Source organism: Danio rerio, chromosome 23 (genome assembly GCF_049306965.1).
Source record: "Danio rerio strain Tuebingen ecotype United States chromosome 23, GRCz12tu, whole genome shotgun sequence".
Lineage (NCBI taxonomy): Eukaryota > Metazoa > Chordata > Actinopteri > Cypriniformes > Danionidae > Danio > Danio rerio.
This window is the reverse complement of record NC_133198.1, coordinates 39,623,554-39,648,257: the sequence shown is the minus strand read 5'-3', so window position 1 is coordinate 39,648,257 and position 24,704 is coordinate 39,623,554. Positions and strand designations below refer to the sequence as shown.

Below are 24,704 nucleotides of genomic sequence, written 5' to 3'. Positions count from 1 at the left end.
AATCATAGACAGTTTTAAAGGGCTGAAGACGTGAGTTGAACAAGACAAACATCTCCGCTACTTCACTTGTGGGCGTCTCTGTTTTTGTGTCCAACGCCAACAGGAAGTTTTGCTCGCAATGTTGGACGTGTTGCCGGGGCAGCGGGTCAACAAAACAAGCTGCCGCCTCCACGTAGATCTGGGGATGGTGACGTTCGAGAGCATGTCGGATCTGTCAGCGCTGTCATCCGTGCATGCTGGGAACTGTTAAAAGCCTTAGGAGTGGTATAAAGGTAGACAGCCTTCCCATTACTCAGCATCAAGGAGGCAGGAAGGTGTGACTAGATGCAATTTTGCCTCCATCCTCAAATGAGCAGGCAACTGTCCTGGCATGAAAGAGGTTAATGTTGAACAACTTTGCATTGCACACTCCATTTTGCAAGGAAACGCTCAGTTTATAAGTTTCCTAGAGTTAAACAATTGAGTTTTACCATTTTTTAATTCATTCAGCCCATTTTCAGGTCTGGCAGGAGCACATTTAGCTTAGCTTAGCTTAGCATAATTAATTTAATCGGATTAGACCATTAGCATATCAAAGAATTCACAAAAGTTTAGTTTGTAGCCATATTGGCCTAGAATATAGAAACATTTCATTTTCTGTCTGTCTTAACGCTCGATGTAAGCTTTAAATAGGACATTTATCAAAAATAAAATGCTAATGGTCTAATCAGAATAAATGAATTGTGCTAAGCTAAGCTAAAAGTCTTCCCATCGGACCGTAAGATCAGTTGAATGGATTCAAAATGGATAAAACTGAACTGTTTACCTCTAAATAGGGTTATAAAATGAGGTTTTACCCCAAAAAGTGAAGTGTTCCTTTAATAGCAATGAATGAATATCAGACCCTTGGTGGTTGCAGCCTCAGGAAATGAGAAGAGACTGTCTTCTGTTTGAGAAATGCACATTTTTGCATATCGAACACTGATCAGTTTAGTTGGATGTCAGTGGGGGATGTTCTTGGACAACTGACAGCAATCTGTTCATGTCCATTTAGCTGCATTGGACTTTTGCACGCACAGTTCTGAACTTTTTTGTAGAAAAAGTGTGGTCATGATCAGCATGTGGTTAGATGAGGCCCCCTGTCAGAGTTTCCGTCTGACCTGCAGTCGTGTACGGTTAAACTGTAAACAAGGATACCAGAGGTTATTGTGGATTGCATTGGAGAAATCTTTCCATTGTACTAATAAATGATTCTGCCCTTGCACACTGAAATTTATGAGTAATTAATGGCCACCAGTTGAAATCTGAAAGTAATCACAATGCCGTGTTGTGAATTTAGAAACTGTGCTCTCAATGCCATACAGCCAGCAGTGTTAGAGCAGTAGCGCTTTTTAGGCACAAAGTCATGTGCTGTCAAGAGCAGCACCATGTTAGTTTTTAAAGTGTCCATTCACTCAGAAATGGAAATCATGTTATTAATACCACCCTCAAGACTTTGAAGAACAATTTATGATATTTTAGATGAAATTCAAGAGCTCCCTCTTCCTCCATGGATGGCTATTATCCAAACTCATTCAAAGTCCAGAAAGGTACCAAATATCATTAAAAAAGTCTTCACAAGAGTATTTTCATAGCTTGATAATATTCCAACTGAATACCCATGGACTGTTTTGAAGATGTTTTTTTTTTATATCTTTTTTTTCCCGAAAAAGGCTGATCAGTTGCTGTCTATGGTCAGGGAGCTCTTTGATTTAATCCGATTTTGTTTAGAAGAAAAATTAATAAGATAATTAAAATTTTAGGGTGAACTAACCCATTAAATATTCATTGTTTTTGATTGTATGATGAATTGAATGATGGCAAAACTCTTGTCCAGGTTTTAACCTGAACTATCAGGATGTATGCTAAATCTTAGTCAGATTACCATATGATATCATATTATACCAGATATTAATCCAAAATATGCCAAAAATGCTATCTACATAATGTTTGTTGTTAAAAATACAAATGAAACACTTCAAAGTCCATTTGTTATCCATAAATGTTAGTTGTTTCCAGAATTTCCCTATTTATGCATTATTCTAGCCAATAAATGTAATGTAATGTGTATTTATATAGCGGATTTATCATGTATGGCCATACATCCAAAGCGCTTCACAATCATAAGGGGGGGTCTCTCCACACCACCACCAGTGTGCAGCATCCTTTTGGATGATGCGACGGCAGCCACAGGACAAGGGCACCACTGCGCTCACCACACACCAGCTATTGGTGGAGGGAAGAGACAGTCAATTCAGTGGATGGGGATGATTGAGATGCCATGATCGGTAAGGGCTAATGGAGGGAATTTGGGCTGGACAACGAGTTACACCCCCTACTCTTTACGAGACGTGCCGTGGGATTTTTAATGACCACGGAAAGTCAGGACCTTGGTTTAACGTCTTATCCGAAAGACGGTGCCCACTGGCAGTAAGGTGTGCCCTTCACTTTACTAGGGCATAAGGAGTCACACACAGGTTAAGGAAGTCTTTTCTATTTGTATTACATAATATCGGATTTCTGCTACTGTTGAATGAAACTTAAGACATGTTTGACAGAAATTTGACCTCTCGGCATGTCAAAATGGTTCCATTGGTGAGTTCTTCTTTCATTTGTAAGGCTAGGTGGGGCTGTCAATATCACCCACATGTCTGTAGCTGAAAGACCAAGCCCAACCCTTGCTACTCCATGAACTTACTGTAGACAGGTCAACTGTCACTGATAATCATACAACATCTTTGACTGCTTCCACACCTGATGGAAAAAGTCATTGAAAAGATGTGTCATTATTTCTGTGCGTTCGAGTTTGCCCATACTTGATCTGTTTTTATGTCAATTGTTCATCTAAATATTCTTCTCCTTACTGCCTCGAGCTCGAAGTCATCATTCAGTGGTTTTCCTGATGAATGCATACATTTGCTGTTTAAAAGTTGTACATTTATTTGATTGAAAATACATAAAAATCATGATTACATGCACAATTTCCTGTTTAAAGCCCTGCTTATGCTGCAATTTCAGCCACAATTTTGGTCATTGATGAAGTTCTGGCAGTTTCCAAAGATTTCAGACTGTTTCCTGCTGTGTGACTTGATCTTTCAAGCCATGATCCTGTCAAACCAAGAACCGATAGGAGCACTGAGACTGATCATGCAGTCAGAGCAACAATTTCAAACCAATGCGAGAAAAATGTTAAAGAAATTCTATTATTGAATGAATTGATTCATTAAAGATTATTCATTTAACCAACAGTGGATCTGTGATGTCTTCGTAAAGTTGAAAAAAATTTGATTGTCTAGAGCAGGGGTGTCCAAACTCGGTCCTGGAGGGCCGGTGTCCTGGAGAGTTTAGTTCCAACCCTAATCAAACACACATGAACCAACTAATCAAGCTTGCCAGATATACGAGAAACTTCCTGGCAGGTGTGTTGAAGCAAGCTGGAGCTAAACTCAGCAGGATCGATCCAGGATCGAGTTTGGACACCCCTGGTCTAGAGGCTAATCTAACCAGTTTAAGAAAAATTGGGACCCATTTAAGAAATATATTCAAGAACATGTTTTATTTTCAAATACAGACCAAGTCCTTGTTCCAGCAAATTGATTCTTTTTCCTTCCTAAGTGCAAAGTAGAGTGTATTGTGTGATCGTACAACAGTAGTTTTTGCCAAGCCACATTATTATTTACCTTTTTATTTGTTGGTATGTTTTTTATTTTATTTATTTATTTATTTTCTTTCTCACTGTATGTTCTTAAATCAATACTATCTATTCTTTTTGAAATATAATTTTGTTTTGTCTTTTTTTTATGTAATTTGCCATAAAAGTCATAAATAAAAAAATAAATAAATAAAAAAACTGCAAAACTGGGAAGTCGTTGTAAACTGTAGTCTTTACTGTAAAGCTTGTCACTTCTTTAAAAAACACACTACTGTTTGAATAAAGTACTACGCTCTGTGAAGTAAAAAAAAAAAAAGATTATTCATTTAATTATTGAGGCATGCTTTTTCAGAATTAGCATGAAAGTCATGCAGTCTGACAAGCTACAAGCATTTAGGATTATTAAAAACCGTGCAGCCCAGTGTGAGCCCAGCTTAAAAAAACATGTATTATATATTGATAATATTTTGGTCACATTTTTGATGGTCCAATTTACTATAAGTTACATTGCATCTACATGCCAACTAATTCTCATTAGATTGTAAGTAGACTGTTAGGCTGGGGTTAGGGTAAGTGTAAGTTGACATGTACTTGCGAAGTTTCTTAAAGTCAGTTAAATGTCTGTTGGAGGAGCAGTATCAACAGATATTGTAGTCTACTAATATTCAAATAGACCATCAAAATAAAATGTTATATATTTTTGCCTCTTAAGGATTCTTTTTGGATTCTTTAATGCAAATTATAGACAATCTGGGAGCTTGTGGAAGGTCCTGTTTTGTTATTTGTTATTTAAAGCTGTTTGCACATTGGCAAATGAAAAAAGATCTGTACGTTAGACATCTTACATGGAGCCCCTTTAGTTTCGTTGCTAAATCATTTTGTTAAACAGCGTTTTCAAAGGTATTTAAACATGCGTGTAAACATGATAGCTTGCCATAAACCCTGATCTTCCTTTGCTTGAAAAGCTTAGTTTTAGCCAGGCATGTTTGCAGCACAACATATCCAATATCCCTGCTCACTGCCAGGAAGACTAGTTTGTAGGTATGTCTGATTTATGACAATATCCCTCTAGGTGCTTTTACATTAATGCAGAGTTCAGACTGCATGATTTTCAAAATAGCCGTGTCACAGATGTTTTCACGCTGTATGACTATCTGGGGTAGTATTTTGCTGTTGCTTCGGTGGATCGGTGGCAGGGTTTCATACTGCATGACTTTAGAGGAAGAATCACTGACAACTTTGTCTTCGTCCACAAACTACGTCTCACAACCAAACACACGCAAGAAATGACATGAAAACAACGTAAGGTCTGGTAGTATATCTTTTGTTATTAATTAAATATGAGAAAAAAGTCTTTAATAGAGTTGAAAATGTTCTTATTTTGCTCACGTGGGTCTGAAGGGAATTAGCAATTTCTCAACTTTTTTTTTCCTACCTGGTTGTGATATTGCTTAGATGACATGTCAAACCAACACGAGTGAACGGGTGACCAGTGACTGTCAAGGTCCAAAACTACACTGTAAAAGATTTGCTGAAAATAAGTCATGCGCTATCAGTCTTTTTAAAGCCCTTTAGAATCACTGTGTGAGCAACAGACCAGAATTTGAAGTCATTACTGGCTAAAAATCCTCCCCTCTGGCATGCTTCTCAATCATGTTTGGTTTGAAATGTGAGTCATTGAACTACTTTTTAAGGTGTTGTTATGGTCCTGTTTGTCATTTTTGGACTCTATTTGCTTTTATTGTATGAAAAAAACTGCAGGAAATTCATTGCGTTTACTTAATTTCAGTTTTATAAATATCACACATTTTAAAACATTTATTCATTCATTTTCCTTCGGTTTAGTCCCTTATTATCAGAGGTCGCCACAGCAGACTGAACCACCAACTATTCCAGCATATGTTTTACACAGCAGATGACCTTCAAGCCACAACCCAATACTGGAAAACATCCATTCACTCATTAACACACATACTAAAGCCAATTTAGCCTATCCAATTCACCTATAGTTTTTTTTTGTCTTACCTGGTTGTGATATTGCTCAGATAAAACGTCAAACCAACACGAGTGCTCCTGCCAAATTTACACTAGTTTTTCCTCCATTTCTTGACTGAAAAGAAACACTTTTAGCTTCTCCTCCAATCTCCTGCTGGCCTGCAGATTTCACATGGGATGATTTGAATCTCAGACAGGTCTAGATATTTCTCATGGGTTGTCAGCGAATCATCAGCGATTCTCTCAGATTGTATCTTTGACAGTTCACACTATGTGATTGTTAGTAAAGTGAACGAGCACCGATTTGCCTGTGATTTCAGTCATTTGTCTATGATTTTTCAAAACCTGTGGGCAAGTCAAAATCAAGACTAAAATCATGCAGTCTCAGCTCGGCATAAGTTTGACGGGGTGGTCTAGGACTACACATAATTTAAAAAATCTAACATTGCAATGTTTTTTTTCGTCTGTGCGATATATGACGATATCAATACAATTTCACCGGTTGACTTGAATATCTCTATTTGCAAAGAATTGATAGTTTTGGACTGATTGGAATGGTTGTTTAGGAATGTGCATATGCATAAAATCTAATTCACAAATTACATAAATACATACAGTAAAAGTTACATTTAAAATAAGTGAAGTTTTATAAGGCGAGGCAGTGGCGCAGTAGGTAGTGCTGTCGCCTCACAGCAAGAAGGTTGCTGGGTCGCTGGTTCGAACCTCGGCTCAGTTGGCGTTTTCTGTGTGGAGTTTGCATGTTCTCCCTGCCTTCGTGTGGGTTTACTCCGGGTGCTCCGGTTTCCCCCACAGTCCAAAGACATGCGGTACAGGTGAATTGGGTAGGCTAAATTGTCCGTAGTGTATGAGTATGTGTGTGTGAATGTGTGTGTGGATATTTCCCAGAGATGGGTTGCGGCTGGAAGGGCATCCGCTGCGTAAAAACTTGCTGGATAAGTTGGCGGTTCATTCCGCTGTGGCGACCCCAGATTAATAAAGGGTCTAAGCCGACAAGAAAATGAATGAATGAATGAATGAAGGAAGGAAGTTTTAGAAACCAATTTTGAGAGGAGCACATGATATGATTCATTGTGGCTGGTCTCTTATCTGCAATCATCAGTTAACCCATTAGATTAATCCAAACCTACAATAAATAGCCCTTTTCACCTTATTTCCCTTATCTTCACTTTGGAAGAATCGCCCCATTTTCTCTTTTTCCTTCTTTACCAGGGGAGCTTTCTAGACCTACCTGATTTCAGACCCCTTTTTCATGCTAAATGACTATGCGGGAGCTCGTGCTCAGTTATCTCTGAGCTCAGGATTCTCTCCTGGGACAGCATGTCAAACCTTCAATTATTATCAAGCTAATATCTTAGTGTGAACTCTTATAACAGTGTTGTGTCATTTTCTTACAGTATTTAGGTACAGTAACTTAATAACAAATATTAAAATAGTTCAATAAAATGTATTTTTATTAAAGTTACTAATAACACAATGTCTTATGCTTGAATGCTTTTAAAATCCTCATACGGTCACAGGCCTTATAAACACGCAAATGATACAGTATAATAAAGTCACAACACATTGCATTTCTTGTGATGTGACTATTGATAATGATCACACTGCAATATTGATACTGAAACGATATATTGCAAAGTCCTAGTGTGCTCCAAACTGGAGTTCGGTTGATGAAATTTTCTGCATGTCAAAGGCTTCCTACAAAGTGTGAAATTTGTTTAAAGTCATCTGATAATTTAATTGATTTAATTGAATTCTGATTAAGTCTATGATGTCTTTGCCACAGCTTCTGGAATATGTTGGGAAAGGGAAGAGCTTGATGGACGTGGGTCTTGCTCAGGCCCGGCAGCCCCTCACCACCAGAAGTCACTATTTTGAAGTGGAGATTGTGGATCCCGGAGAGAAGTGCTATATCGCCCTGGGTCTGGCAAGAAGAGTAAGTCATCTGCTGTATTGGTACTTATTTAAGCCACCAATATACCTCAAACAAAATTGAGGAATGATATCACGTCATTTTGAACAAAATCTGACCAAAACTAAGATCTTTTTGAGTATATTTAAAATTTGTTACAAGTTCAAACAGCTCACCAAAACAAACTTTTTGGTGAGTTTGTTGTGGTCCATTTTTGAGCTGCTATTGGTCAGTGATGATTACACATTGGGATACATGCACAGTGACTTTTAATTTTCAGTCAGCCAGCCCAAATTATTCTGTTGAACCATTACAAAATCAGCATGTTTAAGATCTGATTTCTTTAAAAATGAGTGATCTTCACTGCCTGATTGATATACGATATAAAGGGGGTCTCAGACCAGAAAGGAAGCACTGCATTAAATTACATTTTTCCCTGCCAGAATTATTTTACTCCAGTATTTTCAATAGCGTTTTTGCACTAGCATGCTGCTACTGATGGTGCTAGCATTTACACTGTCTTTCATCTCATTTTACGCTTGAACTAACGAATGCTTAAGTCTATTCAACTGAATGTATTTTAATTACATTACAACATTGATGCTGTATAGAAACATTATGAAATTGAAAGTAGTCTCTTTAACCCTTCAGCAGAAGTTTATTGCTGGCTAAAAAGCACTGGTTGTGCATATAACCCATTGCATGACACATTTAAAACCTGTACTGTAATGGTGGGGATTTCAAACAGTTCAGAAACAGTATACCCTTACTCCGCTTTTTTGAAACTTTTTTTTTTTGCCCTCATATGAAAAACAGAAAAGATCCTTTGAAAAAGCCTTTAGAAGTTTCTTCTAATAATTGCGTTGGCTTAAATCAATGAAAGTACAATCAGTATTTAGTAAATATACTGTAAGTTAAAATGTCGCCAATGTTAACGAGTGAAACCTAAAGGGGCGATGAGTTTTAAAATGTATGAATACAGTCTTAAAAAGGTCTTAAAATGTATTATATTTCACTCTCTGATTTGTGTATATACCCTGGTATGGATAAAAACAAATGGATAAAAATGAGTGTACAGTAAGGTCTGAATATAAACCAAGATATTGCTTATGCGTCTCCACAACACTGTGACCTCATAACAGGCATGGTTTGACATTATAACATGCCCTGAGGCGCAGTGTGTGCAAATAGAAGCAACAGTTTGAGAAGTGTCATACTCAGATGAAAAGTTCACTCATCTGTCATCATGTACTCATATACAAGTTGAGCCAAATCACTTGTGTTTCTTCTGTCAAATGGTGACCAGTGACTGTCAAGGTCCAAAACTACACTGTATAAGATTTGCAGAATATGAGTCATGCGCTATCAGTCTTTTTAAAGCCCTATAGAATCACTGTGTGAGCAACAGACCAGAATTTGAAGTCATTACTGGCTAAAAATTCTCCCCTCTGGCATGCTTCTCAATCATGTTTGGTTTGAAATGTGAGTCATTGAACTACTTTTTAAGGTGTTGTTATGGTGCTGTTTGTCATTTTTGGACTCTGTTTGCTTTCACTGTATGAAAAAAAACAGCGGAAAATTAATTGCTTTTACTTAATTTCAGTTTTATAAATATCACACATTTTAAAACATTTATTCATTCATTTTCCTTCGGTTTAGTCCCTTATTATCAGAGGTCACCACAGCAGACTGAGCCACCAACTATTCCAGCATATGTTTTACACAGCAGATGACCTTCCAGCCACAACCCAATACTGGAAAACATCCATTCACTCATTAACACACATACTAAAGCAAATTTAGCTTATTCAATTCACCTGTAGCGCATGTCTTTGGACTGTGGGGGAAACCATTGCACCCGGAGGAAACCCACTTGAACACAGGGAGAACATGTAAACTCCACATAGAAATGCCAACTGGTCTAGCCATGACTCAAACCAGTGACCTTCTTGCTTGGCGACAGTGCTAACCAGTGAGCTACCTCACCACCCCCATTTTGGAATATTATTGTACATTTTGATAGGGTAGAAGAAAAGTAAACAAGAATCCAAAATGATTGTTTAGACCCCCGGATATGTTTATATATTTAAAAAAAAACAATTAAATAAAAAAAATCAAACACACACAAAAAAACATGTACTGACCAGACCAATTGTTTACACACCAAACTTAAAACCTGGTCACATGACATGTCACACAGCACCGAAGAATGTAAAACTGAACTATCATCTCGTATGCAAGGAGTAAACATTTCCACCAAAGTTTTTCAAAACTTTCAATTTTCATACATTTGTTTGAATGTATCTCTCTTACGCTGACAGCATGATATTAGCCCCGGTGTTGACTCACCGGCAGGTTTTTGAGAAGCCACCGAAAAATGCCTGAAGTTAAAAGTGCCTGTTTGACGTGTCATCTGAGCAATACCACAACCAGGTTTAAAAAGAAAAAAGTTTGTGATCAATTTTCAATTCCCTTCAAAAGCCAGTTGAGCAAAATAAGTACATTTTCTACTCCACTAAAGACTTCTTTTTCATTATTGGCCCGTTTCCACTGAGTGGTACGGTTTTATGGCCGCTTCTATTGTCAAAGGCATACCGAACCGAACCCTTTGTAAAGGGTACCAAGAGTACCAAAATGCAGAGCTAGATGCGCAGCTGAACGCTATTGCTTTACAGAGATGCATCATTCGCTTGCACACCAAGCCAAAATGAAAACAAAGGAACCGCCATGTTATAAATACACAGACGAGACAAACATTGTCATCGTCTTGATGAACAGCCACAAGGCTAAGAAGAACAAAATCTGCTGTGCCCTGTTGTTGTTTCACAAGCCCATATAAAAGTGCGAGCGGTTTTAGTTTGTCCAGAAAGCTCGTGACCACGTCTATATTTGAAAGAACAAACTTTTTGAGTCCACTTCTGTCAGAAAAAAACAAACGCGAGAGTGAAGCACAAAAAAACCAAGTAGAAGCCAGAAAAACAGCAGCAAATGATGCGTCAGCAACCTAAAACATGAACAAACTGCCATGTTTAACTATTATCATCGCCTTTTGGACTATTATAAACTTAGAATGACGTGATTATTCTCTAACAAGAGGCTACATGTGCTGCTGAAGATTAAAGACACATATGAGAGGTTTGCACTTACTGTGGGCTATATTTCGTGTTGTTTATTAACCTAAATAAGGACTAAATGTATGCTTTGTGTAGTTTTTCTGTAAGTGGTAACATATCGGAGACTGTAAGGGTCTGTATGTGTTCATATATGTTGCATTTATTTATTTATTTGATATAATTGCACACATTACAGAAGGTTATTTCACACTATCTTTGATCTGCAGTTATGATCAAATTATGTTCATAAAAAAGTTAGTATCAAACATTTATACTGAAGTATTTATGTGTGTAAAGCATCTGTTTTGTGGGAAGTGCTTCTCATATGATGTGAATGACCCATAGAGCTTTACTGTAGACTTTTCCTCGAGCGAAAATTACCTAACCTGAAACTTTTTGTCATTCACCACGCCCACCAAAAGAGTTCCATTGGTACCCTTTTAGCAGTGGAAATGCAAGCCTGATAAAGGTGACCCGTACCGTACTGTACTGTACCACTCAGTGGAAATGAGCCATACTGTATGTAGTTAATAATAACCTCATGCTGTTTCCCTGTCATTCTTACGTGTGTTTGGTTGTGAGATGTAGTTTGTGGACCGAGACAAAATTGTCAGCGATTCTTTCTCTTATAAAGTCATGCAGTGTGAAACCCCTTGCCGTCAATCTGTCTTGCAGCGTAAACACAGCACCGACAAAATGCTACCAGACATTGTCATGAAGTGTGAAAGCATCTGTGACGTGACTACTTTGAAAATTGTGCAGTCTTAACTCAGCATTATTCATGCTTAAAATTGCAATTAAAGGGATAGTTGACCAAAATAAATTCTATTTCTTCTTCATTTCCTCACACTCAAACCGTTCTAAAGTTTTTTCTGTCTTCTGTTTAACACAAAACAAGATATTCTGAAGCTTGTTGGGAAAAAAGCAAACAAAGTAGGAACAACAACAACAACAAAAAACTATCAATCACTTGTTTTTTCCTCCGAAAATTCTACGGTATTTCTTCCTTTGTGTTTAACAGAAGAAAGAAACTCAAATAGGCACAAGTGAAGGATGAGTAAATGACAGATTTAAAAATTTTTTTTGGCTAACTACCCCTTTAACAAAACGTCTTTATCTATGGATAACGATAATAAGCTTGCTCATTGAGGGTGAGTCAACAACTGGAGATCTTGCATGCGCGGTGGGAACAAGAACGTGACCACCGTGTTCTTCCCTCTTCCTGTTCTTCTGTACGAGGTCATAAGGAAAGCGAGGGGTAATTAGTCTCAGGTTGGGAACTACAGACAGTAAACAAAGAGTTGAGTCGTGCAAGGCCATCGGTTGCTCAGAGAAACAGAGAGTAATCTATTGTTTTTTTTTTTACTCATTTAGACTCGTTGTGGAACTTTGCATCTGTGTTTCATTACGTATCAAATATCAGGTAAAGCATAGCAGACTAATTACTGTTTACTCTCATTGGACGTGTACCCTGTACTTTGCATCCTGTGTCTGAAGAGATGTTCTTTTACGAACAATGAGGTTGTTAATTGTTACAACATCAAGTGCGCGTGTTAGCATTTGAGGAACAACAATGTAATGACAACAAACCTGGGTAATGGCAGGATCTCCGCTGAACATTAGATGGACTGAATTACAAGCTACTCTGTTCTCCGACAGTTTCAGCTATCGGAGATCAGTGAACTCCGTGAACACCACTGGGTCTGGCTAAATGAGCTCGTACGCATGCATCCGGAATATACACGGAGTTGCTAGGATGCAAGACAAAGATTTTGTGGGTTGTAACGAGGGGCGGAAGTGCGAACCGGAGCCTTTGTGACCATGTCTGCGTGAACAGTTTAGACCCTGATCACCTCCTGACCTTACCGCTCTCACACCAACCTTTTCCTTTCAATCGAGGCTTTGGTTCCAGCTTGCGCTTCCCATGAATCCATCGAGGGAGTGTGTTCCTGAAACCCTAGTGTCCTCATTTATTTTGGAAACACTCATGGTTTAAAGTGGAGATCAGCTTTTGAAGTGTTTAGGCAAGAAGCACAACAGTTCATCTGTCACCAGTCTATCTGACCTCTTTCGGCACTCCATTGTGCTATTTGCCTGGGTGTTTCGTCAGCTTATTTGCCAAGTTTTAGGCAGATTAGCTTCTAGGCTTTCATCAATGCTGGGGCAGAGAAAAAAAAAAACCTTATTTTTAATCCTGTTTTATATACGAGTTGATGTAAAAAAAAAAAAAAAAAAAAAAAGTCATCAAAATGACATTTACAAATTTAGTTTGATGGATTATTGGTAAACATCCACATAGTTTCATAGGGCTGTAAAATAAATCTGAATCACGATTTAGCATAAGCTGTTAAAACTTTTAACTATAAATTAAAAGTATTAACGTATGCTTCTTGTTTCAACAAGCTTTAGAAACGTAACATAAATTCCGCTTTTAAATAATAGGTCGCCTATAGCTTTCGTCATGAGGCTGTGTTCAAAATGATATCAATGTTTTCAAAGTGCACAATTGTAAACATGGAGATCGCTAAAACTGAACTGTAAAAATAGTTAGAAAGCAAACTGCACCTAAGAGATATGACCTTAATGCTTTTTTATTTTTAATATTTCCAACTTTGAATGTTAGAATGTTCTTAATGAATAGGGCATATGGGGGATAAGTGGGAACTATGTTTCTAACTACAGCTCCAGAGCTGTAGTTGCAAGTGCTCAAGTTTGCGAATGTTTGTTGGTGCGACGGATTTGGGAAACGGCAAATCAACAAACTATGTTTATAACGACGAAACTTGTGACCTTATTTGGCTAACGATGGTTTTGGGAAACGCACCCCTAGACAGCTATAATTAGTAGTGCATTTAAAAGCATTTGAACACATCCAGGTATATATTGTAAACCGCTCTTTTCAAAATCTGTGCATTATCCGCAACCCAATGACGTAGTAGCAATTACTATAAAACCCCTGGAAAAAGTGCCTGCCATCTCTAAAACAAAATTATGTTTTGTTGGATGTATGATAATATTTAAACAAAGCCAGATTTTCTCATTGAACCGCAATGCTGTAAATGAAATGTTACATTTGAGAAATGAAAGGACTTGAAAATGTTTTTCATAATAATTACAGTAACTTCAAGAAGAGGGTTTATCTGCTTTCAATGATTCAATATAACTAATAACCACATGACTATGGAATCATCTTTCAGAAGGATTTATTTCAAACACTACTTAAGTTATGAAATTTGGAGCGAACTGTGAAACTTGTCGCACAAGCTTGCGTTTTCGGTCTGACGTATTCGTGCGCGTATGAATGGAAGTCTATGGGGAGAAAAGTCCAGTGTGACCGCAGCTTAAAGCCACATTAATAGATGTGGTATTTATACATACTGTCAGATGTAGCAGCAACACAGAGCCAAAGTTCACTGAGAAGCGATACAACAACTGTCAAATTACTAAATGATTTAAAAAATCATGTTGATTAAATAGTCTACAATTAAACACTGCTCCATCTGAAAGCAGTTGCTGAAGATTGACAGAATCTGCTTTATAGACAAAATCTGCATGTAAATTGGCTTTGATTTAAAATGACGATTATCAAAATATATACGTTTATAAATATAAAGTATATGTTACTCAATTAATTAGAATTTTGTTGCTGTGATTTAATTCTTAAATAGAGTGTTTCTAATATGTCATCCAATAGTTCCTGTTCTAAATATGCTTGACCACATTTTTTTCCATTAATCTTTATTTCTATAGTGCTTTTTACTATTTAAATGGTTCGTATAGCTCAACATAGATGAAGAAAAGAGTCAAATCCATGATATTTCAATTTGTGAAACATTTCAGTAATTAAGGCAGGCAGGAGAGTAGTGTAGAATGCTGGTGTAGATCTAGTAAATGAAATTTTAGCTTAGATCATTGTAATGCAAATGTCAGCAAGTTCTGCAAACCATGGTAAACATGTACATGAGTCAGAAGAAATAAAATGCAGGCCACATTCTAGTGTTTATTGTAAAAATAAATAGTAGTATATATATATATAGTTTTGCTCTGTATATGAATAAAGGTGCTCATGATAAAATGAATTTAAAAAATAAGCTGGGTCTCACTTCATATTAAGTGTCCTTAACTAATATGTACTTACATCAAAATAAAAATACAATGTACTTAATGTTATCATAATGTATTGCAGAACACTTCTAGTGCTATTGAGCTGGGATACGGGTAGGGTTTGGGACAGGTTTTGTGGTATGGGTTGGTTTTAAGGATGGAATAAGGTGCAAGGCAAATTACAGGAAAGGAAATTACAGATGTAATTACATCCAAGTATTTAATCGAGTATAAGTACATTGTAAAACCATGTATTTACACAATAAGTACCTTTTTTCAAAGTATTATTTTAGTCTAAGTACGTGTTAGTCAAGGTCACTTAATATTAAATTGGTCCAAAAGCTGAATTACACTTATTTATTTATCTAGCTAATTTGCAGCACTAGTTCTTGTTTAGGCTTTAATTTTTACGCCACACTTATTTGCAGTGGCAGGTCCTAAACTTTGAATACCCTTCCTACTGAGCTTTGTAAAATCCCTGATCTGCCCCATTTTTAAAGCCAAGCTTAAGACCTACTTGTTCAAAATGGCTTTTAATGCATAGTAGCACTGACCCTTTTCTGTTTTAATGTTTGCTGTATTTTATAGATATTTCTTGTATTGTTTTTGTATTGTTTGGTTTTTAGTTGTGTTGTACACTACAAAAGTCTTGTGTCAATCCCAGTTGTAAAAACAACAAATAATAACTTGACTTCAAGTTGATGATTTGGAAAAGTGGCAGATGCATGTAAACAAATGTATTAAGACAATTGTACTGCCCATTAATCATGGTTTGGGGTTACATTCAGTATGGGAGCCTTGCAAGAGATCTGCAGACTGGATGGCAACATCAACAGCCTGAGGTATCAAGACATTTGTGCTGCCCATTACATTACAAACCACAGGAGAGGGTAAATTCTTCAGCAGGATAGTGCTCATACTTCAGCCTCCACATCAAACTTCCTGAAAGCAAAAAGTGCTCCAAGATTGGCCAGCCTAGTCACCAGAAATGAACATTATTGAGCATGTCTGGGGTAAGATGAAGGAGGAGGCATTGAAGATGAATCCAACGAGTCTTGATGAACTTTGAGAGTAGTGCAAGAACTCTTTCTTTGCCATTCCAGATCACTTTATTAATAAGTTATTTGAATTATTGCAGAGATGTATGGATGCAGTCCTCCAAGCTCATAGGAGTCATACACAACATTAACTCTTTTCCCACTGGTCCATGACTTTATATTCTATACCAGGGGTCACCAACCCTGTTCCTGGTGAGCTACCTTCCTGCAGATTTTAGTTGCAACCCTGACCAAACACACCTGTTTGTAATTATCAAGTGCTGCTTTAGGTACAATTAATTGGTTCAGGTGTGTTTGATCAGGGTTGGGACTGAATTCTGCAGGAAGGTAGCTCTCCAGGAACAGGGTTGGTGACCCCTGTTCTATACTGTACATTATTTCTATTAAGTGACAAGACTAGTCTAAGCAAAGTCAGACTTTACAGTCCTGATTAAATAATTAAAAATCAAGGCATGATTATAATTTATTTTGGTAAAATAAGCGTAATCTAGAGGCCTTTGCCTTTTATATAAGCCACTTCTGATACCAAATGATCAACTAGAAGTCAACTTATTATTTGTTGTTCTTGGATACTTGGATAGGCGACAAGACTTTTGTCAGGTAGTGTATAATTGGTTTTTAATAGTGTAAGGCACTTTGGTCAACCTTGGTTGTAGTAAGGTGCTATATAAATAAAGGTTGATAAATAAAGGTTGATTGATAGATCGATACACGCTTCAAAGAGTTTACTTTCTAAAAGTGCTCATAGTTTATTGTTGGACGATGACAGGAGCTTGCACAAATGCCATTCCCAGCGCCCGTATTGTGGTTGTTGGAGGCAGGTACCCTCTTGGCCTAATCTCTGCTCTATATGTCAGATGTGTAGATCTGCATCTGCCTCCACCGGCAGCCTCTCCGCTACTTGTTGTCTTTGCCACAGTGTGGAAATGCAGGCAGCTCGAGTATCGCACATAAAAGCCCCTGGGTGGATCTGATAGGGCTCTGCCGCGGACACATACGCTACTGTTTGTGTTTCTTGGAAGCTCCACGCGTCTCTCTAATGGCTTTTGCAGTCTCCTCAGGGGGCCAAAAACGCTGTATGCATGAACAGCTCCTCTTCTCAAACAGTATATAATTTCGTTTGCCGAATTCAGAAAAAAATGTTATGTGGGTCGCGCTGGGTGATTGATGGCTTGTGTGCTTTGCGAGGCATGCTGAAGTGTCTGCTTGTGTGTTTACGCACGCTACATGATATGGAACGCAGATGTAATCGAACGAATGCACGGAATGCACGATCATTTATCACCGTGTCAGGGCGCAGATGTAAACTCACTCGAAATTAAGTAATGTTTGCAAACAGTTTACTTTTGTCATGTGTCGTTCCAGAGAGCGCCGCTCCATTGTCTCTACATGTTTCAAGCTGTTTGTCGGATTGGCCTTGGGTGTTCTCATCATTATCATGGGATTCATCATAACTGCCTTCTCGGGTTGCACAACTTTACCCAGCGCTGGAGCTGAAATCCTAAAGAAATGATGTTAAAGAGGATAGTTGATGGTTTACTCACCATCAAGGGGTTTCACAGCTTTGGAAATTTATTTTTTCTGTTGAAGACAAACGTAGATATTTTAAAGAATGCTGAAAACCATTGAGATTCATAGTAGGAAAAGTCATTGACGGGTGCAACAATATAGACTTTTGTTTAGTTTTTTTGTTTTAAGGTTGCAATTTTGGCATAGTTCAGTATATACCCTCACCAGCCACTTTATTAGGCACACCTGTCCAACTGCTTGTTAATGCAAATTTCTAATCATCCAATCACATGGCAGCAACTCGATGCATTTAGGCATGTAGTCATGGTCAAGACGATCTGCCGCAGTTCAAACCGCGCATCTGAATGGTGAAGATAGGTGATTTCAGTGACTTTGAAGGTGGCATGGTTGTTGGTGCCAGACGGGCTGGTCTGAGTATTTTAGAAACTGCTGATCTACCCAAGTTTTCACACACAACCATCTTTAGTCTGAAAAAGGAAAAATATCCAGTGAGCGGCAGTTCTGAGGGCGCAAATGCCTTGTTGATGCCAGAGGTCAGAGGCTTACCAAAATTGGACTATTGAAGATTAAAAAAAAAGTTGCCTGGTCTGATGAGTCTTGATTTCTGCTGCAACATTCGGATGCTAGGGTCAGAATTTGGCATCAACAACATGAAAGCATGAATCCATCCTGCCTTATCAAAGGTTCGGGCTGATGGTGGTGGTGTAATGGTGTGGACATATTTTCTTGGCACACTTTGGACCTGTTAGTACCAATTGAGCATTGTCTCAACGCCACAGCCTACCTGGGTATTGTTGCTGACCATGTCCTTCCCTTTATGACCACAGTGTATAACGCACCAAAATCTCTAAGGAATATTTCCAGTGCCTTGTTGAATCTATGCCACGAAGGATTAAGGCAGTTCTGAAGGCAAAAGCGGGTACAAAACAGTACTAGTACGGTGTAACTAATAAAGTGGCTATGAGTTTACAGTATGTTGAGTTAAAAAAAAAAACTGGTTAGGGTCAAAACAAAATTAAGAAAAAAAACTCTACAAGTCAAAAAAATACAATATATCAAAAACGATCTTAAATTAACAGTGTTTTAAGGCTTTTCAGTTATCTAACAGTAGTTTTCAGTTACATTAACTGAATAATATAATCAAAAGTAACACTGCATACATTACGGTATTTATTCTTTACTGTAATTATTAAATAAAGGTTAACCATTATTGAGCTATAGAGCCATTCGCTAAGGCTTTATTATTATCTTTTGTTTGATTAATATTAAAAGCAGAGAGAGCAAGAATAAGATGTTTCATTTTACCCATTTACCTATGGCTGGTTTTTTCTTCTGCATGGAGTGATCGTCGTGACCCACTGTGTGTGCCTTGTGCGTTATGGTGCATTTATACTTCTGTGCACTGTTTGTGTTGCTCTGCAATAACAGGATACGTGTGCGCTTGATGCAGAAGTATATATCAGCCTTTACAGGGAGCTTTGTTTCAGCACATGGACTTTATACATTCTAACATGAACTGAGCCACAATTTTTCAAAATGTAAAACAAACCCAAAAAACACAATTTTCATTTTTATATTGAACCATGGAGGTCGCACCATACGGTGCAATACTATATTAAGTATTGCGATATCCCATATGGCTACCAGTTTACAAAATTCTTCAACAAAATCTCCTTATGCAATATAAACAAGAATCTCAAACAGGTTTGGAACAAGTGGAACGGAAGTAAATCATCACTGGATTTCCCTTTAAACGTGTCATCTTTGTTAGAGGAAGGTTTTGTGGCTCTGCTTTAGGGTAGGGTTTTGTGGTTTGAGGTTTGTGAGTAAATCAGTTCTAAGCCACCCGCTGCATGTTTGCTGCTTTTCCTTATTAGATAAACAGATTACAAGATCTCGACTTGAACCATAACACAACCCTCTATCAGCATTAAACAAAACAGCTCCCTGTGTAATCCTCTAGACAAGATTACAGAAACTGGGACTGCTGCTAAAGCATGCCTCTCCTCCAACACGTGTGACTGATTCCCTTTTTGCTTTCTAGAAAAAATAACATTGCATTAAGTTAAATTACATTTCGTCTACTTTCTTTATAATTTAACTCTAGCAATGTGTTACAGGTGTGTCAATTTTATGAAAGGAAATTATTACTTTTATTTAGTAAGCCAACTTTAAACAACTGTTTTTGTTTTAAACAACAAAAAATCTGCCCTCTTATTTACCTACTCTTGTTTCGGTAAGAAATATCTTGAGTAGCACCTATTGTGTGCATTGCCTCTTCATGTCGAGTCACTTAACGCCTTATCCTTTGTAAGTCACTTTTGACTAAAGTCTCTCAAATGTAAATATAAACATTATATGTTTATATTCCTGGCTTCATAGTTTTCTTCAAATAATAATTATTTGTGTGTGTGTGTGTGTGTGTGTGTGTGTGTGTGTGTGTGTGTTACAGAAATGTCAACACAAAATAGCATTTTCAATTTAAATTTTATTATTTTCGTTTCCTAAAATTGGCATCTCCTCGTGGACGGAATGCCAGAACGAAGTATGCATTTTTAAATGAAACGGACATGACCAAATACACAAGCACATCCCAGTGGGGACTCTCATAGATGCACTGTGTAGCAAGCTGCCTTACAATTTTAGGTCGAGTAACTTTTTTTTTTAGTGTGCAATGATGGTTAAATTATGTAAACTGTATATTTTTCCCCCTAACCCCACCTCTAAACAGTGTTGGGGGTAACGCATTACAAGTAACACGAGTTGCGTAATATTATAACTTTTAAAGTAGCACATTACTTTTTTAAAATTAATTGATATTAAAGTTACTTTTTTTAAAAATGTAATATGAGTTGCTGTTTAATTAAAAAATGTAAATTGCTGAATTAAAATGGTCGTTGTGACATTGAATCCAGTATGCAATGAGAGAATGCAGGAGCAGACAGGAAGGAAGATGGCCTACATTTCTGTGATGGAAATATTCTTGTGATTTTGAGCGCATTGAAGAAAAGGAAAAGAGGATTTTCTGAATGGACAGTGATTTAACTTTTTAAAAAAACAAAAAATACAATATTAGCTAACACATTGCTTTAAACTTTCATTAATCTGTATCTGGAGGTCAGAATTATTAGCCCCTCTTCGCATTTTTTTTCTCTTTTTTTAAATATTTCCCAAATGATGTTTAACAGAGCATGGAAAATTTTTACAGTATGGCTGATATTATTTTTTGTTCTGGAGAAAGTCTTATGTGTTTTATTTCGGCTAGAGTAAAAGCAGTTTTCATTTTTTAAAAGCCATTTAAGGTCAAAATTATTAGCGACTTTAAGCTATTTTGTCCCGATAGTCTACAGAACAAACCATCGTTATACAATAACTTGCCTGATTACCCTAAAAGGCCTAGTTAACCTATTTAAGCCTTTAAATTGTAAAGAAGTGTCTTGAAAAATATCTAGTCAAATTTTATTTACTGTCTGAGCTGGTGTATTTGAATACAGCGATCTGATTGGCAGACACTTCCGGATCCACAATGAAGTTCGGCAACGCCTAACGCCACCCATTTAAAGTGAATAGGAAGCGCTGACGGCCCGTGTGAATGGGGCGTTAGACACATTTACATCAAGTCTTAAAACACATCTGTTTAGCTGTGCCTTTACTGAATGAGCACTGACAGATCATGTCAGATTATATGTTTTTCATTCCTTTAAAACCATTTTAACACATTTTAATCATTTTTAATCATTTTTATTCTTTGTATTTATTTTTTATACTTGTTTATGTAAAACATCTTGAATTATCGTTGTGCATGAAATGTGCTATAGAAATAAACTTGCCTTGCCTTCCATTGCCTTGCATGCACCAAAACCTTAAGTTTGGTCCCCGCGATGACACAACTCCCTTTAGGTCTGTTTGCATTAAGTTTTAGGTCCCCACTGGGATATAAAAACAAGCACACAAACACATGTCAGAGATATAGCATGCATTATATTATATATACTACTCTGTGACCTGTGATATAAAGCTTTCAGCCTCTGTAGCACAAATGTTGTGTGCATTAATGTACATTCTTGTCATAGAGCATTAATAATGCTTCTTGGAGTAAATTAGATATGTAAGCTTTCAGTGAATTATTACATTTTTGATGTAAATAGGCTTTAATGGGCTCTTCTGATGACAGCCGAGAAACACAAAAATATCTTTGCAGGCTAATTAACTCCGAGTCAGATGATATCAAAATATTGGCTGCTCTTCGTGTTTGCGCTGGCATGCTGTATCTGTATATAATAAAACATAACCTTTGCAGCTATGTGACAGCAACACTTAGACCTAAAACAATAAGCTGTGATGCTGTAATAGTTTTTTGGCCGTGGGACTCAAGCTTCACATTAATACCAACGTGTTGTGAGATTGTTGGAAGGTAAAGTGTAGCAAGTTGGTGTTTGCAGTAAATCCATCACCTTCACTTGTGCGTATATAATTATTAAAATATGTATCTTATTTTTCCTTTTTTGTGTGTTCAGGATTACCCAAAGAACAGGCATCCGGGCTGGAGTCGAGGTTCTGTCGCATATCACGCAGGTAAGAGATGTTGATAGATTTAGTACAGCCATTATTACAGTAAATATGTTTACATGCTACAGTAGTTTTGGAGTAGTCGAGCTAGTGCTCATATGGTTCATATACATAACACCATGCCAAATCAAAACGGATGGTTTATGTAAGAAAATTAAATGTACAAAATGGAGATTTTTATGAATATTATAAATGCGTTTGATTATATACACATTAGAATATCAATTTAATTATCTATTTTATATATTATATTATATTTTATGCAACAATTCTGTCTGGTTCCCAAATCCGATTGGCTGATAGCTGTGTGATATTCTGCAATAACAGCACTCATACAGCCTCTGTATTATTCTGCCCACATAGAGAGACAAGCAGAAGACTAAACAACTCGCTACAGTTTGACAAATATTGCAGCTGTTGGACAACATAATGTACTTTTGATGATTTTTTTAGGTGAGAATGTAGTTGTTTAGATTGCAACTGTGCAGTTTATTTATAATGCTGCACACCAGACAGTGACGTGAGTTTTTTACATGTCAAGTCAGTGCAAAGACGCGAATAGACATCCTGCGGCACGATACGCTCGAATGAGGTGGCTCGAATTTGCTTAAAGCGCAAATCGGGCGCTTTACATGAGTTGGAAAATCTAAATTTCAGCGGACATTCGCGCCGCATTAACCAATCAGGAGCTTTCTCTTGTAGTGCCGTGATTAAGACGTAGCGCCTGTTGTTGGTGTCCTGGGGGAAAATGCTCTTGCTGACACCAGACAACCGTTTATCAAACTGGGCTTGGCTCAGTCGGAAGCACCTCTGAAAACCTCCATTATCCAGGTGTAGTTTCTGGAAGAGCTGATAACCTTACAGAACTGAGAGCACCACTGAATGGATCTAGTACACATCAGACACGGCTCCAAACAAATTGACACTGTTTATCAGCCTTCCTAAAGCAAATAAATACAGTTATTCTCTCAACAAAATCTATGTAAACCATTTAACAACAAAACTAGAGTCACCGGGCAGACAGAAGCCCTTCTTATGACATGATTCCGCATCTATTGTGAAGTGAATTTGTCACGCGAATGAAGCGAGTAAACTCAAAATGTTCACGCGTCAATTTATGCATGAATAGGGCGATTCATTAGCACGTTCTGTATATATTATATTATATTATATTATATTATATGGACATACACATAATATTAATTAAATTATTTATTTTGTGTATTATATTGTATATTGAAATTGTATATTATATTATATTATATTATATTATATTATATTATATTATATTATATTATATTATATTATATTATATTATATTATATGGACATACACATAATATTAATTAAATTATTTATTTTGTATATTATATTGTATATTAAAATTGTATATTATATTATATTATATTATATTATATTATATTATATTATATTATATTATATTATATTATATTATATTATAAGGACATACACATAATATTAATTAAATTATTTATTTTGTATATTATATTGTATATTAAAATTGTATATTATATTATATTATATTATATTATATTATATGGACATACACATAATAATTATTAAATTATTTATTTTGTATATTATTATGTATATTAAAATATTATATTATATTATACTATATGGACATACACATAATATTAATTAAATTATTTATTTTGTGTATTATATTATATTATATTATATTATATTATATTATATTATATTATAAGGACATACACATCATATTAATTAAATTATTTATTTTGTATATTATATTGTATATTAAAATTGTATATTATATTATATTATATTATAAGGACATACACATCATATTAATTAAATTATTTATTTTGTATATTATATTGTATATTAAAATTGTATATTATATTATATTATATTATATTATATTATATTATATTATATTATATTATATTATATTATATTGAAATACACATTAGAATATTAATTAAATGATCTTTTTAAATGATCTAAAATCTGTATATTATGTTATGTTATATTATATTATATTACATTAAATATACATACATATTTATAATAACAGTTAAACTGCAGCTTTTTTGTTTATTTATTGTGTTTATCTGTATTTTTATTTGTCTTATATTATCTACAATGTACTATTATTTGTATTAATGTTTCTCATTCAGACATATTTGTCAGTGAATATTGTTTTTAGTTTGTTTTTCACACACATATTGAATGCTGAAAACTTTTCCCCCTGCGTTGGTTATATTTATAGACTACAACCAAAAAAAGTCCACACATCCAGATCCTGTTTACATAAAGTTTGTTTTGTTTTCTCTGTTTTTGTCATCTGCATGTATTCCCATCACAGTTCATGCATGGATTATCCAGAATTCCTGCAGGTGGTGATAATTGTTTTTTTTTAAGCTTTATTATTTGGGTCCTCTTTTCAAGCCTATACATCTATGGGCACCATCTCTAGAGTGTGTGGAGGTCCTGGATGGTGATAAGAGGATCGTGGAGATGAGATGAGTGTGTTGATTACAAGCAAATCCTCTTGAAAAAATGGCAGGAGGATAAATAGCCCTATCTTACTCCACAGGTCCCATCTTTCAAAGCAGCTCAAAGGAAGTTGATATCGGATAAGATTGCAGCTCAGTGTAAAGATGGCAATCTGTATACTCAACCCCTTCATGCCTTCATGCCACTCCACATAACACATTAGTCACTGAGTATCATCCCGAATGAAACAAT

General features: G+C 36.3%; 1 protein-coding gene across 1 annotated transcript in view; it reads left to right on the top strand.

Annotated features, from left to right (window-relative positions):
• The window catches only part of spryd3 (SPRY domain containing 3), an 87,194-nt gene that overhangs the window by 46,788 nt on the left and 15,702 nt on the right, over positions 1-24,704 (top strand). Inside the window, 2 exon segments of the mRNA NM_001105694.1 lie at positions 7,470-7,619; positions 21,918-21,975. Of these exon segments, the coding sequence (NP_001099164.1) occupies positions 7,470-7,619; positions 21,918-21,975 (208 nt within the window).